This window comes from Microcebus murinus, chromosome 3 (genome assembly GCF_040939455.1).
Source record: "Microcebus murinus isolate Inina chromosome 3, M.murinus_Inina_mat1.0, whole genome shotgun sequence".
Classification (NCBI taxonomy): domain Eukaryota; kingdom Metazoa; phylum Chordata; class Mammalia; order Primates; family Cheirogaleidae; genus Microcebus; species Microcebus murinus.
The window spans coordinates 60344507-60362412 of NC_134106.1; the positions used below are offsets into that span (position 1 = coordinate 60344507).

Genomic DNA, 17906 nt, shown 5'->3' on the forward strand with positions numbered 1-17906 from the left:
TCCAAGCACCTTCCACTAGCTCCCACCTCCCCAAATTGCCACATTAGGAGGATAAAATTTCCATAAGTGAGTTTTAGCAAGGACAAACCACATGCAAACCACAACACCCAACCTCACAGGCTTCCACTCATAGCCCACACCTGGCGTAGGAAACCACACGTAGTTTCTCTAACACATCATTCTCTTTCATGCTTCTATTCTTTGCAGATCACTCTCCGTTCTACACTTAATTAACCACTCCTCATCCTTGAAGATAACTTCTGGGAAGGTTTCCCTGATCTCTCCCCACAACAACATGGAATAAGATCCCCATCTCACATGTTCCCCCTAGACTCAGTGCCAGCCTTTATCACAGCATGAGTTGAAACAGTCTACTGGTCTGTCTCTTCTTTTTTTTTTTTTTTTTTTTTTTTTTGAGACAGAGTCTTGCTTTGCTGCCCAGGCTAGAGTGAGTGTCGTGGCGTCAGCCTAGCTCACAGCAACCTCAAACTCCTGGGCTCAAGTGATCCTACCGCCTCAGCCTCCCGAGTAGCTGGGACTACAGGCATGCGCCACCATGCCCGGCTAATTTTTTCTATATATATTAGTTGGCCAATTAATTTCTTTCTATTTTATAGTAGAGACGGGGGTCTTGCTCTTGCTCAGGCTGGTTTTGAACTCCTGACCTTGAGCAATCCACCCGCCTCAGCCTCCCAGAGTGCTAGGATTACAGGCGTGAGCCACCGCACCCAGCCCCTATTTTGAAACCTTGAGAACAAGAGTCCTGTCTTCTCCATCTACTGGAATATTTTCCCACTGTTCAGTCATGTGCCCAAAGAGCGTTTTACCATTTTCAGAACATGTTCACATACTTTATCTGGTTTTACCTTCTCGACAACTCTATAAGGTAGATAGAACAGACATTTTTATCCCAAATTACAGAAAGGAATGAGTGATTCCTCTCTGAGCCCATGGCAGGATGAGCCCCCCAGTCTCTGTGCCCCAAAACCTAACGTTCACACCTCTGTATAAGCACTTAATGTGGGATCCTCTGCTTAGTCCCAGGAGTGCTGGGCCAGCTTCATGTACTTGTGCTGCAGATTGGCGCATGTTCTCAGGAGAATCTGGCCAGCCCAAGAGAGAAGACTCAGGTGCTGACATTTGAGCTTCCTGGTGAAACAGCTGTGCCCCTCCCCTGACCCCCATTCACTCTACTGCTGGAGGACTGTGGGGTACTCTCACTCTTACTGGCCCACTAGTCGGTATGTGGCCATCTCACACGCGCGTGTGCACACGCGCGCACACACACGAGACTTCCAATCAGCTCTCTAATGTTCCTTCTTAAATGTACACAGCCATGCATTGCCAGACCTTTGAGGAAAGCCTCCAACATGAAAAACAAAGACCAAAATAAACAGGAAAAAAGGCAACTTGATGGAAATGATACAAGGAGTAGAAGAAAACTGAAACAACAACAAAAAAACACCAAAAATAAAAAAAGCACCACTAATAATAACACACTCAGGCAGATAGGTAAAGGAGAACATATTAATGGTACAAGATGAGAATTCATTTTTATTTCTATAACAGCTTTGTTGAGATAAAATTCATATGCCATACAATTCACACATTTAAAATGTACAATTCAATCATTTTTAGCATAGTCACAAAGTGATGTATAACCATCACTACAATTAATTTTAGAACATTTTTATCACCTCAAAAAGAAACCTATACACTTTAGCTATCATTCTCCAATCGCCCCATCCCTCTCCAGTTCTAAGCAACTACTAATCTACTTTCTATCTCTATAGATTTCCCCATTCTGGACATTTTAGATAAATAGGATCATATAATATGTGACATTTTGTGTCTTTTTTTGCCACATAGCAATGTTTGTAAGCTTCACCATGTTGTAAAATGTATCAGTACTTCACTCCTTTTTATGGCTGAATACTATTACTTTGTATGGATATACCATCATTCATTCATTCATTCATTCATTCATTGATGGACATTTGGGTTGTTTCCACCTTTTGATATTATAAGTAACATTGCTATGAACATTTATGTACAAGTTTTTGTGTTGACATATGTTTTCATTTATCTTGGATAATTACCTGGGAGTAGAATTGTAGGGTCAAATGGTAACTTTATTTATTTATTTATTTATTTTTTGAGACAGAGTCTCACTTTGTTGCCCAGGCTAGAGTGAGTGCCGTGGCGTCAGCCTGGCTCACAGCAACCTCAATCTCCGGGGCTCAGCGATCCTACTGCCTCAGCCTCCCGAGTAGCAGGGAGTACAGGCATGTGCCACCATGCCCGGCTAATTTTTTGTATATATATTTTTAGTTGGTCAATTAATTTATTTCTATTTTTGGTAGAGACGGGGTCTCGCTCAGGCTGGTTTCGAACTCCTGACCTTGAGCAATCCGCCCACCTCGGCCTCCCAAAGTGCTAGGATTACAGGCGTGAGCCACCACGCCCGGCCTAAATGGTAACTTTATGTTTAACATTTTGAGGAACTGCCAGGCAGTTTCCCATTTACATTCCCTCCGGCAGTGTATGAGGATTCCAATTTTTTCACATTGTCACCAACACTTGTTATTATCTTGTACTAATGACTTGTATTAATGACTTACATTTCATCCTATGGAGTGAAGTGGTATCTCATTATAGTTTTGATTTGCATTTCCCTGATGACTAATGATATTGAGCATATTTTCATGTGTTTATTGGCCATTTTAAATCTTCTTTGGAGAAATGTCCATTCAGATCATTTGCCCATTTTAAAATCGGGTTGTCTTTTTATTATTGAGTTAGAGGAGTTATTGATATATTCTAGAATACGTTCTAGATTATCACATATATGATTTGCAAATATTTTCTCCCATTCTGTGGGTTGTCTTTTTACTTTCTTTTTTTTTCTTTTCACTTTCTTGATAGTGTCCTTCAAAGCACAAAATTTTTTATTTTTATAAAGTCCAATTTATCTATTCTTTTTTCCTTCTGTTGCTTGTGCTTTTGGTGTCATATTTAAGAATCCATTGGTAAATCCAAGGCCCCAAAGATTTACCACTATGTTTTCTTTAAGAGTTTTATAGTTTGGGCTCTTATATTTAGGTCTTCTATTCATTTTGTGTGTATCATGTTAGGTAAGGGTCCAAATTCATCCTTTTGCACATGACTATCCAGTTGTCCCAGCACCATTTGTTGAAAAGACTATTCTTTCCCCCATTGACATCCTTGTTGAAATCAAATGACTGCTGATGCATGGGTTTTTTTCTGAACTCTGAATTCTATTCCACTGATCTATGCTATCTTATTCTAGTACCACACTATCTTGATTATTGTTGCTTTGTAGTAAGTTTTGAAATTGGAAAAGGCAAATTTTGGCTATTCTAGGTCTCTTGGTTTTCGATATGAATTTTAGGACCTGCTTGTCAATTCCTATGAGAATTTGGGTTTTTGTTGTTTGTTTGAGACAGAGTCTCACTTTGTTGCTTGGGCTAGAGTGCCGTGGCATCATCAGAGCTCATTGCAATCTCAAACTCCTGGGCTCAAGCGACCCTCCTGACTCAGCCTCCCAAGTAGCTGGGACTACAGGTGTGCGCCACCATACCTGGCTAATTTTTGTAAAGACAGGGTCTTACTCTTGTTCAGGCTGGCCTTGAACTCCTAGCCTCAAGAGATCCTCCTGCCTCAGACTCCCAAAGTGCTAGGTTTACAGGCGTGAGCCATTTGGTTTTAAACAGAAAAGCCTGGGCATGAGAAAGAGCTCCCGGGCAGCCACACAGCTCTGCCACACGCTGCCACGCCGCCCCACCACCATCTCCCGCGTTGTGCTCAACCTTCTTCCCCCAACAGAGGTCTCAGAGCAAAAACAGACCTATTTGGAAGAGATGCATTTAGAAGATGCCACCAGATTCTGTCCAAAGGAAGAAAGAGAACGTGAACAAACATCTTTCAGCAATCAAAATCCCTGGCAAGACCAGAAAGGGGTTTTCGCAGCTCCTTCTGCAAGTTCTTTAAAAATAAAAATGGGAACGCGAAGGTGAAGATTTCTGTGGTAACTTGGGGCTGGTGATGACATCAAAGCTTTCCCATTTCCTGGTCCAGTGGATCAGAATACAGAGAAAAAACTAATGAGACTCTCTCGATAGATCCTTCACCCACCAAACAAGATTTCTGCAGAAACCAATTTGCTCTTGCACATGACCCTGAGCAAGGAACAGCTGTGTGAAACATACTTAAAGTTGTATTGTCAAGTGGTAAGATGAGGATAAAAAGCTTGTATATATGTATGTGTGTGTGTGTGTGTGTGTGTGTGTAGGAATATATATATGTATATATTTAAATCCCTAAGGAAAACTAGTGTAAATACTTACATAGGAAATTAAATCAACATAGAAGACATTGAAGAGATGAAAATTAGTCTATGGTTAAGACCTGGCTTTTTGAACTTCAACACTTGGAAAAAGGGAAGTGAAGACTTTTCACATCATCACAGAAAAATATGATAAATTTGGAGGAAAATAAACGTTTTTAAGAACAATAAAAGAAGAGCTTCTGGTCTAAAATATAATAACTAATAGTAAAATTTTATATAAGAGTTGAATGATAAAATTGAGGAAATGTTCCAGAAAGCAGAACAAGAAGACAGAAAATAAGAGAAAATAAAAGAGACTCAGAGTATCAGTTCAGAAAGTGCAATATCCAAACAATAAGAGTGCCAGGAAGAGAATAGAGAAAATGAGGAGGAGGAAATTGTTAAAAAACAAAAGAAAAGAAAATTTAACAAAACTAAAAGACATGGTATATTATTAGATCAGGGTTCTTCCTACAGACAGAACCAAAAGGAGACAGGTAGATACTTAGGTATTATACATAGATATATAGATAGATAGATGAGAGATTTATTAGGAGTATTGGCTCATGCAATTTTGGAGGCTGAGGAGTAGCATGATAGGCCATCTGCAAGCTGAAGAACCTGGGAAACCAGTATCCTGGCTCAGTCCAAGCCTGAAGGCCTCAGAAACAGGGTAACTCTCAGTTTGAAGCCAAGGCCTGAGAGCCTGTGGCGGGGGAGGGGGGGCTGGCGGGGGGCGGGGGGACCACTGGTGCAAGTCTCATAGTTTAAAAGCCAAACAACCTGGAGTTCTTACATCCAAGGGTGGAAGAAGAGGGGTGTCACAACTCTAGAAGAGAAAGAGAGAGCAAATGTGCCTTTGGTCTGCCTTTTTTTCCTATCTGGGACCTTAGCCGAGTGGATGGTGCCCGCCCATGTTAGGTGAGGTGGGATCTTCCTTATTCAGTTCTCTGTCTCGTGCCAATCTCTTCCAGAAACGCTCTCACAGACATAGCCAGGAATAATGCTTTACCAGCTGTGTAGGTATCCCTTAATCCAGTCAAGTTGACACCTAAAAATAAACATCACACACTTGTCCCCGGATTTAAGGAGCCCATCAAGTACCCAGCACAATTAATGGGAAAAAACTCACACCAAGATCCACCCTAGTAAAATTTCAAAATACCGGAGATAAAGAAAAGATTCTAAAATTTCCGTAGAAGAACATATAAGTCACCTATGAAAGTCCAGGAATTAGAATGGCACCAGATTTCTCAGTTGTGAGCTATAAGAAAGAATGTTTTCCTTTAAAACTCTGAAGAAATATTATTTTCAACCTAGAATTCTATACCTTGTTATATTCATCAAGGATGAATATAGAATAAAGATACGTTCAGATTTCATAAGCGTACTTCCCACGCATATTTTTTCAAGAATCTACTAAGAACATGCTTCATCAAAACAAAGAGAAGCTGGGCACTGTGACTCATGCCCATAATCCTAGCTACTCGGGAGGCTGAGGTGAGAGGATCACTTGAGGGCAGGAGTTCTGGACCAGCCTGGGAAACATAGCAGGACCCCACCTCTAAACAACTACAAGAACCATGAAAAATGTTTTTCCAAGGTATTTCTATTTTTCTACACAGGTGACAACCCCCCCCCGAAGAGATGCATGCAGTGGTTAAACTCAGGTGACAGGTGGGCCCCAAACATGCATCAGGAAGTACCAGGAGGGCTTGTTAAAACGGAGATTGCTGGCCCCACCCCCAGAGTGGATTTCATCTACCCAGCTGTACTTTTCTCCTCTTTCCTTTTTAATTAATCCACCCTTGAAATCCAAATTAAAAATGTTTTGAACTATTAAATATCCAATTGCAATATCTAGATTTTTTCACAGCTGTCCCCTTTTCTCTGTATGGTTTTCTGCTTGATCCTGATTTTGCTCATACTTCTGCATGCTCATGGCTACCTTTCTTGCCCAAGGGGTGACTGTTACCCCCGAGGGGGGATATAACTGCGCTTGGCTCCCTCCTGCAAGGGATCCTGAGTGGGCTGAACTCCTGTGGGCTATTAAATAAATGTAGCATTTCGAGGTTATTTCCCTCAACTGCCAAGTACAGAGGAGGGGGAAAACCCCTAGAAGCCTGTCAGCAGCTAGAACAACTGGCACTGGGGAGAGGATGGGGGTGGAAGGAGCAGCCACAGTGGTAGCCCCCGACCTTCAGAGCTGGGTCTCCAGGTGCCAAGAAGGTCACTCCTTCTCTGCCCAGCCCACACTGCAAGAACTGAAGTTCCCAGATGTTTGTCTGAGACCTCATAAGAGGGAGGCTGCAGTGACAGCCGGGAACCCTCAGGGTGGGGGTCTCATCCACTGCAGGAGAGTGTCGTGGTCACGAGCCTCACCCTGAAGGGGCTCTGGTCAGTAAGAGCCTCATGAAAGAGAAGGGGCCGCAGGAGAGTCACACAGCTGGGTTTTTACCCTCTGCTGCGACTGAACATGCAGGAAGAGGGCAGAATTTTTTTTTTCTTTTAGACGGAGTCTCACTCTTGTTTGCCCAGGCTGGAGTATAGTGGTGCTATCATAGCTCACTGCAGCCTTGAACTCCTGGGCTCAAGTGATCCTCCCACCTCAGCCTCTGGAGTTGCTGGGGTGACAGCCGTCCAGCAGAATTGTTTTTGAACTAGTCTGGGTAACCCTTCTTTTCTCCTTCTGGGGCTACAGGCCTGAGAGTCTCTTCCGGCACCACAGACGCTTACATCTAAGCAGACCTTCCTGACCTTCCTGAAGATAGTGAGAAGTGAGCATGGTGGGGATGAGAATGGAGGGGGATGAGAAAAGAGGGGAAGATGCCACTGCCCTGGTGCCAACTCCAGGAACCTTCAAATTCAAAATCTGGCTATTCCATGGGATTGCCAAACATTCAGCCCAGCTGCGTTTTGAAAGGGTGTTCTGGCTACATGCTTTATCAGTTCTCTGATAGCTGATAGCTGATATCAGATATCAGCTACAATCCTTAATGCAGCCTCTTTTAACTTCCCTATAAACTACCAAGAAAACATAAAAATAAAAGGCACAAACCATGGCAAATTCATGCCAAATCTCAGAGGAACTGATGATAATTGTAGGCAGATTGAGCCAGGTCTACTCAGCAATGCCAGGCAGTTTTAGGAATTTTAGTCTTCTCACCTTTGGGATGGCTTCCCAGGCCTCGGATTTAGCTTGTTGTAAGGGGTCCGTGGGTTTTGCTAGATTTTGCTTAAAACTAGACGCCAAAATTTGGGGAAAAATGATGAAGTGGCAACTCGGGAAACATTTACATTATTCATAGACTAAAATAAACACTTGGAGAAACAAAATAACCCAATTTCTATACATTCATTACCCAGAGTAGTTGCTTTATATAGTTTATATCTTGAGAAGGACTCAAGTACAGAAGGCTCACTATGCATTAGCAGCAGCGGTGTTTTAATGCAAGCCGTTGTATTGCTCATTTTTTGGGAGGCAGTGGAGCGGAATGATGGAAAGCAGACAGAGACCAAAGGACCTGGAGAACAGGAAGCCCTCCCCTGCCTGTGCAAATTCAGGAAAGGCAAGAAAGGGTGGCACTGTCAATGAAAAACTTTCAGATTCTGCTGCCACCTTGTGGCAGTCATACCACAACACGGTGTCCCATGCTCTGGGGCTATCCTGGGCCTCCTGCGTCAGGTCATATCTAGGGCCATAAAAAGATCAAGGTAGGCATACATATTATTTTTTGTGTGCATACAACAAGAATGGAGAAAAAATATTTTTTAAAGCATAGGAAATTATAGCATAATGAGAATACCAATATCTTTGGAGCTATGCAAACTTCATTTATACTCCTGACTCAGCAACGGGCTAGCTGTGTGACGCTGGGCAAGTCACTTTAACCCCTCGGTAAGCCCTATCTATTACGTGGCAATGATAATAGTATAGTACCTCCCTCATGATAAGAGGTGAAATGGGAGAATGACTGTTTGGCACTGAGTTCCTGGCATATGGTGCTCAGTTAATTACAAATGATTCATACAAGTACACAAGGAAATTAGGTTAGTTCCTTTCTGGGAGGCTTTTCTTCTTTTTAATGTCAGGTGCACAGTTGGAATTCATAAAAATCCTTGGTTTATAATGCGTGTTCATCACTGGCTATTAAACACATAAAAATGTGATTTTAAGGCCGGGCGCTGTGGCTCACGCCTGTAATCCTAGCTCTTGGGAGGCCGAGGCGGGCGGATTGCTCAAGGTCAGGAGTTCAAAACCAGCCTGAGCAAGAGCGAGACCCCGTCTCTACTATAAATAGAAAGAAATTAATTGGCCAACTGATATATATATAAAAAATTAGCCAGGCATGGTGGCGCATGCCTGTAGTCCCAGCCACTCGGGAGGCTGAGGCAGAAGGATCACTCGAGCCCAGGAGTTTGAGGTTGCTGTAAGCTAGGCTGACGCCACGGCACTCACTCTAGCCTGGGCAACAAAGCGAGACTCTGTTTCAAAAAAAAAAAAAAAAAATGTGATTTTAGCTGGAATTGGATGACACAGAATTCAACAATTTAGTGTCATTCCAGCATTGATAGAACACAAGGACACACCTGCTTGTGCACACACATACATATACACACATGCATTCACACACAAAGGTATAAGCACCTTTCAATTGGTTATAGGAACTCACTTCATCCTTGTGCCAATTTTGTCATGCTGCCGTCTTCAAGGAGGACTGTTCCCTATCTTATCTAGGCTATGTGGGTGTGGAAATCTGCAGGATTTTAATGGTTACCTTTAAGTCTAGTGGGAGTGAGCTCTAACGTATGAGGAAGGGTGTATTGTGACTCTCCATAAAGGGGTACAGTGGACAAAGTGGAGGAAGGAAAGGCCCTATGCTGAGAAAGATGGCTAAGTTCTTTCTGGAGGACAAGGTAAGTAAGAGGTTGGTATTTTGCATTTTTTCCTAGTGAATTTATTTATTTATTTATGTTTGAGACAGAGTCTTACACTGTTCCCCAGGGCTAGAGTGCAGTGGCATCCTCACAGCTCACAGCAACCCCAAACTCCTGGGCTAAGGCAATTCTCCTGCCTCAGCCTCCTGAGTATCTGGGGCTATAGGCAGACCATGACACCTGGATAATTGTTCTACTTTTTGTAGAGATGAGGTCTTGCTCTTGCTCAGGTTAGTCTTGAACTCATGCCCTCAAGTGTCCTCCCGCCTCGGCCACCCAAGGTGCTAGGATTACAGGCATGAGCCACTGCACCTGGCTTAAAATTTGTCTTTTAGTTTTTAAAAAATAACTTTTTGTTATTGTTTTATTTGTTTGTTTGTTTGTTTGTTGAGACAGAGTCTCACTTAGTCGCCCTGGGTCGAGTGCAGTAGTGTCATCATAGCTTACTGCAACCTCAATCCTGGGCTCAGCCATCCTTCTTCCTCAGCCTCCCCAGTAGCTGGGACTACCACACCAGGATTTTGCTCAGGCTGGTTCCCTGAACTCAAGCGATGCTCCTGCCTCAGCCTCCCAGAGTGCTAGGATTACAGGCATGAGACACTGTGCCCAGCCCTTTTTCCTAATTACTTCCGTAGTTATGTCTGTACTCCTTTCTTAAGACTTTATTGTTTTTCTAAAATTCTAAGTGGAATATTCAGTTTGTCAGTTCTCTGTTTCAGCTAATAAAAACATTTAAAGCTATGAAATTATATCTGAAACACACTGTTGTCCATGTATCTGGGACTTGATATGTTGTGATTTTATTCACTCTTTCTCTAAAGAATCTAATATGATAATCTTAATTTCTCTATGACTCTAGTACTATTGGATAATTTTCTTTTTTTTATTTTCAGGTGACTGGGTTTTCTTACTTTGTTTCGATATATTCACTGGTTACCATGTGGCTAGAGAATGTGATCTATATCTGCAGTCCTCAACCCCCCAGGGCCATGGACCAGTACCATCTGCAGCCTGTTAGGAACCTGGTTGTGGAGCTCCACCTCCCAGCCCCATGGAAAAATTGTCTTCGATGAAACCGGTCCTTAGTGTCAAAACAGTTGAGGACTCCTATATGATTTCTGCTTTTGGGGAATTTATTAAGCTTTCTTCTATGCAATCAATTTTTATGAATATTTGCAGCTGATATGCAATTTTGCAGGCCACAGATTCCGGTTTAGTTAGAAAATGTAATTTATTTTCTATTGCACACTTTTCATCTATTTTAAGTATCTATTTTTAAAAAAAAAAACACCAACCACTCACACATGTTTAATAATATTGGTCAGTTCCAGGTAAACTCAGCCACTTTTATTTTTCCCAGGATTATCCCAATTAGTGTTTCCTCCTTCCCACCTTCTCCCTGGAGGTTGCATCTAGTCATGAGGCACGTTTGTAGCATTAAGGGAACATCATCTGAATGTTCTCAGGTCATCACCTGTCCACTTTGGCAACCATTGAGATGTATGTCATCTTTCCCTCCCACGCCTTTGTCACCTGTCACAGACTTTGCAGACATTAACTTAGTGCCCTGTTTCCCACGTTTCCTAGTTTTGCACAAATGCACTTCTGGGCCAGACCTCAAGGCCACTTTCACTTCTCCCAGCCACCTTTGTGCCCCTTTTGGGCAAAGCGAAACCTTGCACACTCTGTGAGCAATTCTGCGGTCTGAGGAAACGCAGGGCTGTCCCGGCTCTTCTAGTCCTTGTACAACCTTAGTCCCTCACCAGGCTGCTGTGGGCTGACTTCTACAAGGTTTACTGTTTCTCTGTTCTCCCCGGAAAATATCCACTTTTGGATCTCACGCCCCTAACTTGGAGTTTTTATAACTCCTTCAGGGCAGTTTCAACCCCCAGTAAGGGGTGGGGTGGACAAAGGGCCGGACCCCTTTCGCAGAGACTCACGCCACATCTGACTCTCGTGTCCTACCAGCATCTCTAGTCCAAGGCTACATCATCCGAATCCACCGGGTCTCCGCTGCGCTTTGGCGCCACCTGGTGGTGGCCCGGCGGCTCCGGCGCAAAGCCGCTGGCGACGGTGAAGGCGAGTTGGGAGCGGGCTTCCGCCTGGCGGTGCCTCTCTCTCCGGCGTCCGCCCGGATGGACGGCGCCTGCTGTGTCGGAGGAGCTGGGAGACAGGACAACAGAGAATACCGAGGACACGGGGGTCCACTTTCCGTTTCCAAAAATAAGGTGGCCTGTGTTTTCGCTGCCGGGCCGTTCCACCACGCCCACCCCACCAACAAAAGGCAGTCCTCGGCCCTTGGAGATGGAAAACAATGACTGCCTTCCGCTAGGTCGGAACCCGCGGGGTGGTGCGGGCGCGCTACCGTCGGGCTTCACTCCTTAGCCCTCCGGGTGTGCTCCCGGCTCTGGAACAGGCGGCGACCACCAGTCTTCGGAAATGCGCGATTCCCCGTCCCAGACAGGCGGGAATCAGGACGCGGGTGCTGGGGCCGGCAGGGCTGGAGATCGAACCCCCAGCCAGCTTTCCGCTGACCCCACGCCAAGACGAGCTGGGAAGGAGAGAGAAAGAGGAACGGAGTCGGAAAGTGAGAGACAGGACGACTGCCCAAGGCAGCGGTCACAGTGGCTGGCTTCTCCTGGGGCATTGCCCTGTGAGAGTTGAGGCCCCTTGAATTTTTTGCTGAACTGTGTTTTTTGTCTGATATTAAATTTGCTAATCTTCTTTAGACCCAACTTTTACAACAACTGTTGTTTATTTGTGTTCACATTAGTTTCCTAGGGATGCTGTCACAAAATTACCATAAACTGGGTGACTTAATACAAATTTATCCTCTGGCATCAAGGGAAGGGCAAAAGTGTCAGCAGGGCTGTTCTCCCTCCAGAGGCTCTAGCGGAGAATTGTTTCTCGCCTCTTCCAGCTTCTGGGGACTCCAGGGGTTCCTCAGCTTGTGGCTGCATCACTCCCATCTCTGCCTCCATCTTCTAATGTCTGTGACGCAGGGAGTGTCCCAGTGAAGGGAGGAAGGCCCCTTGAACTGCAAAGTGGGCAGTTGAATTCGAGAGCCGGCCAACTAGTGATAGAAAGTTTATTGAGAGAGACACATAATAGATCCTACTCCATAGACTAGGAGTCTTTTCACAAGCAGGACAGGGACACCTTATAGGGCAACATTTTTATGTGTCCAAAAATCCCCATTAGGAAACAGCCATTTGTGACCAGCGTTGTCTGTTGTCACAGAAAGTAAGTGCAAACAGTTTGTAAGGCATCTGGCTTAGTAATCCATCCATCCTCTGCTGGTCCCCAACCAGCGACTTGCTGGTGCTTCCTTGTTCAGGGAGGTTAGGGTCTGGAACCGTCAAAATGGCTGCACTTAGGCTCACTCCACCTTCCCTTTTTGCCTTTTCCCTACATTAGCCCTGGGCTTCTCTGTGTGTATGTCTTCTCTTCTGTCTCTTATAAGGATCATTAAATTTAGGACCCATCCTGATAATCTCAAGGATGATCTCAAGATCATTAACTTAATTACATATACAAAAATACTTGTCTCAAATAAGGTCAAATTTAGGAGCTCATGTATTAGGACATGGATATATCTTATTAGGGGTCATCTTTCAACCCACTACAACATGTATGTGTGTGTGTGTGTGTGTGTGTGTGTTCACACATTTTATTATTCTACTATTCACATTTTGGTACATTTCTTTCAGGGGTTGGTTATATGTAGAAATAAAAATTTCAAACTAAATAATTTTTGTTTTTTTGAGACAAGGTCTTACTCTATAACCTGGGCTAGAGTGCGGTGCTATCATCATAGCTCACCGTAACTTCAAACTCCTGGGCTCAAGCAATCTTCCTGCCTCAGCATCCCCGATAACTAGGACTACAGGTGCACACCACCATGCCCAGCTAATTTTTCTATTTTTTGTAGAGATGAGTTCTCACTCTTTTGCTCAGTCTGGTCTTGAACTCCTGGCCTCAAGTGACCCTCCTGCCTTGGCCTCCCAAAGTGCTAGGATTACAGGCATGAGCCACTGTGCCTGGCAATAACTTTTAAACTAAATTTGATTCATAGACTCTATACACGTTTTATTCTATTTTTCCATAATGAGTTTTTTCATCTTTAAGTATTAATTCAAAGTATGATTCTAATGGCTGCACCATAGACCATCTTAAATGTGCTAAATTTTGTTTAAACATTTAGTTAATATTGAACACTCATAACTTTTTGGTAAGATAAATAAATGAACTAATGAGCAAAAATCTAGCTTCTAAAGCTGCAGTTCCCAACCCCACCGGTAATGGTCTGTGGCCTATTAGGAACCCGGCCCCACAGCAAGAGGTGAGTCTCAGGTGAACAAGCCAAGCTTCACCTGTATTTACAGCTGTTCTCTATGGCTCCCATTACCACATAAGCTCCACCTCCTATCAGATCAGCGGTGGCATTAGATTCTCATGGGAGCACGAATCCTACTATAAACTGCACATGCGAGGAATCTAGGTTGCATGCTCCTTTCGAGAATCTAATGCCTGATGATCTGAGGTGGAGCTGAGGCGGCAATGCTAGTGCTGGGGAGCGGCTGCAAATACAGATTATCATTAGCAGAGACGTTTGACTGCACAATAATGTAATGTGCTTGAATCATCCCCAAACCATCCCCACCCCCAGTCCACAGAAAAATTGTCTTCCATAAAACTGATCCCTGGTGCCAAAAAGGTTGGGGACTGCTGTTCTAAAGGACAATTTGTTGCCTTTGCTGCCCCACATCCATTGCCCCTTCTTCTCATACACTATCCTAAGTTTTCTTGGGGAACTAACATTGGATAATGATTGGTGAGACCATCAATTAAGATACACTAAACATTTCTAGATTAAAAAATAGACAAATCAGATTTCAGGGAAAAAATTAAGGGCATCAAAAGATACTATCAACAGAGTAAAAAAGCAACCTATAGAATAGGAGAAAATATTTGCAAATCATATATCAGACAAGGGGTTAATATCTAGAACATATAGAGATCTCCCAAAATAACAACAATAAAAAAACTTGATTGAAAAATGGGCAATGGACTTGAACAGACATTTCCCCAAAGAAGAGAAACAAATGGCCAATAGGCACATGAAAAAATGCTCAATATCATAATCATTAGGGAAATGAAAATTGAAACTACAATGAGATATCCCCTCATATCCATTAGGTTTAAAAAAAACACACAGAAAATTAGCAAGTGTTGTGAGGTTGTGAAGCAATTGGATCTCTTGTGCACTGTTAATGGGAATGTAAAATGGTACAGCCACTGTAGAAAACAGTATTGCAGTTCCCCAAAATATTAAAAATAGAATTACTGTATGATCCAGCAACTCCACTCCTGGTATATACCCCAAATAATTGAAAACAAGGTCTTGAAGAGAGATTTGTACAGCCTTGTTCACAGCAGCATCATTCACAATAGCTAAAGCATGGAAGCAGCCCAAGTGTCCACTGCAAGATGAATACATAAGCAAAAGGTGGGATATACACACAGTGGAATATCGTCCAGCCTTAAAAAGGAAGGAAATTCGGACACGTGCTACAACATGGATGAAGGAGGACATTATGCTAAGTGAAATAAGCCAGTCACAAAACAACAAATACTGTATGATTCCATTTATTTTAGGTACTAAGAGCAGTCAAAAATCATAGAGATAGAAAGTGTTTGTCAGGAGCTGAGGGCAGGGGAACAGGGAGTTACTGTTTAATAGGTATAGAGTGTTCGTTTAACAAGATGAAGGAATTATACAGATGGATGATGGTGATGGTTGCACAATATGAATGTTTTCAATACCACTGAATTTACACTTAAAAATGTTCAAGATGGTAAATTTTATGTATTTTTTAACATAATAAAAAAATAGGAAAATAAGGAATGGGGCCCTAATCCAGTAGGACTGGAGTGTTATAAAGAAGATGAAGAGCCTTGCCCTCCGTTGTCTGCCGGCCTGGCCGGCAGCAGAGCACTGGGCCTTCTGAGCCTGGTGCATTTCAGCCACCACCAAAATCGGTTATCGTGGACAAGCGTCGCCCGCTGGGCCAGGAAACCAGGTTTTTGAGTCCAGAATTCATTCCTCCAAGGGGAAGAACAGATCCTCTGAAATTTAAACTAGAAAGAAAAGAAATGTTAGAAAGGAGAAAAGTACTCTGCATTCCAGAGTTGTATGTTGGAAGCATACTTCGTGTTACTACAGCTGACCTATATGCCAGTGGAAAAACCAGCCAATTTCTAGGGATTTGCATCCAGAGATCAGGATCAGGCCTAGGAGCTACTTTTATCCTTAGGAATACTATTGAAAGACAGGGTGTTGAGATTTGCTTTGAACTTTATAACCCTCGAGTTCAGGAAATCCAAGTGGTCAAATTAGAGAAACGGCTGGATGATCATTTGCTGTACTTAAGAGATGCCCTTCCTGAATATAGCACTTTTGATGTGAATATGAAGCCAGTGTCACTAGAGCCTGGCCAAGAAGTCCCTGTTAATAAGGTATGGGTTGTATGTTTGAAACTGGAAGTTGAAGTGTAAAATAAGAATCATCTTAATGAAAACTTTAGTAGAAGTTTTGCTTATGTCTATCAGCCTAATTCCTTTTTTTTTTTTTCTTTTTTCTTTTTCTATCTTCCTTAGCTGAAAGTCAAAATGAAGCCTAGGCCCTGGTCCAAACGATGGGAACGTCCAAAATTTAATATTAAAGGAATAGGATTTGATCTTCATTTAACTGAGGAACAAATGAAAGAGGCTCAGAAGTGGAGTCAGCCGTGGCTTGAGTTTGATATGATGAGGGAACATGATACTTCAAAAATTGAAGCTGAAATATGGGAAGAAATTCAAGCGTCAAAGAACTCCTGATTTGAATATGAATTGGTTCCTTGCAGAGGATATATTGATTCCGAGAGGATTTATTTTGAGACCAGTTTAATTTCATTTATAAGAACATAGTCATTATGGCTGGGTGCAGTGGTTCACACCTGTAATCCTAGCACTCTGGGAGGCCAAGGCGGGTGGATTGCTCGAGGTTAGGAGTTTGAAACCATCCTGAGCAAGAGTGAGACCCCGTCTCTACTATAAATAGAAAGAAACTAATTGGCCAACTAATATATATAGAAAAAATTAGCCAGACATGGTGGTGCATGCCTGTAGTCCCAGCTACTCGGGAGGCTGAGGCAGAAGGATTGCTTGAGCCCAGGAGTTTGAGGTTGCTATGAGCTAGGCTGACGCCACGGCACTCACTCTAGCCTGGGCAACAAAGCGCCTGTCTCAAAAAACAAAACAAAACAAAAAAAAAAACAAGAACATAGTCATTAAATGAACTAAGCATTTATTGTTTTATTAGTACTTTTTAAAAAAATAACATTTGCATGCCAGTTTATTATTCTAAAAAGAGAAATATACATGCCAAATGGTCTGATGTCCATTCCCTTACTGGCAGCAAAGTTGCTATAAAAGTCAAAGCATCACCAGAACACTCTTCATTCAACATGGAATCCGGGCAAGTAGTTTCTTTAAATTATGAAATTGTAAATACAGAACAATATGATTTAAAGAATAATAAAATGAACACTCATGCAACCACAAAAAAAAAAAAAAAGATGAAGAGACAGCAGAGAGCACTCTCTCCCCGTGTGTGCACACAGAGGCAAGGCCATGTGAGGACACGACAAGAAGGGGGCCACCTGCCTGCCAGGAGGAGAACCCTCACAAGACACCAATCCCAATGACACCCTGACCTTGGACTTCTAGTCTTCAGAACTGTGAGAAGATGAATGTTTGTTGTTTAGACAAAACAAAAAGTTAACTCAGAATGGATCAAAAACCTAAATTTAAGAGCTAAAAACTATATAAGGCTTACAGCCGTAATCCAGTGTGGAACCCTTCTGTCATTCCAAAAAGTTCCCTCATGCTTGTTTGCAGCTAATTATTGCTTCTACCCTAAGTCTGAGATAACCACTGATTTGCTTTCTGTCTCTATAGTCTTTCCCTTTCTAGAAATTTCATGTAGGTAGAATCATACAATATATTGTTATATGTGTCTGACTTCTTTCATGAGATTCAACTATGTTGTTGCATGCATCAGGACTTTGTTCCTTTTATTGTTTATTGTATGGATATATCACATTTTATTTATCTACTTACCAGCTGATGGAAATTCATATTGTTTCCAGTTTGGGGCTATTGAATAATGCTGCCATGAATATTTACATATACGTCACATTGCCATGAACATTTGAATATAAATATTGTTTGAATTTTGTTATTACAATGTTAATGGTCATATTTTAACAATTTGCCATTGCAGTAAAGAAATAATTCCTCAACACTGTCCGTATGCTGTTGTGGTCACTATACTGAATATTTGTAATACTAAATAGATGCTCGTTTTCTACTGAGGCGGGGAAGAGAGCAAAATAGCTTTTGTCTTGCTCTGCCATGATGACCTGCTGATGGTGATGTTACCACCATGTTATTGAACGTTTCTTTCTCTTTAATGGTACCTGACCAAGGTAAAGATGTCTTCTTTCACTGCTTGATTAAACAATAAGTTGATGATGACAGAACATTTTCATTATGGCAGTTTTACAAACTGAAG

At 42.5% G+C, this 17906-nt stretch overlaps 1 protein-coding gene across 1 annotated transcript; it reads left to right on the top strand.

Annotated features, from left to right (window-relative positions):
- The first annotated feature begins 15322 nt into the window (after window positions 1-15322).
- LOC105863218 (large ribosomal subunit protein bL19m-like) lies at window positions 15323-16168 on the top strand. Its single transcript, XM_012750049.3, has 2 exons — window positions 15323-15805; window positions 15947-16168. The coding sequence occupies exons 1-2, from the start codon at window positions 15443-15445 to the stop codon at window positions 16166-16168; spliced, it is 585 nt and encodes a 194-aa protein (XP_012605503.2). The 5' UTR covers window positions 15323-15442.
- Window positions 16169-17906: the final 1738 nt, after the last annotated feature.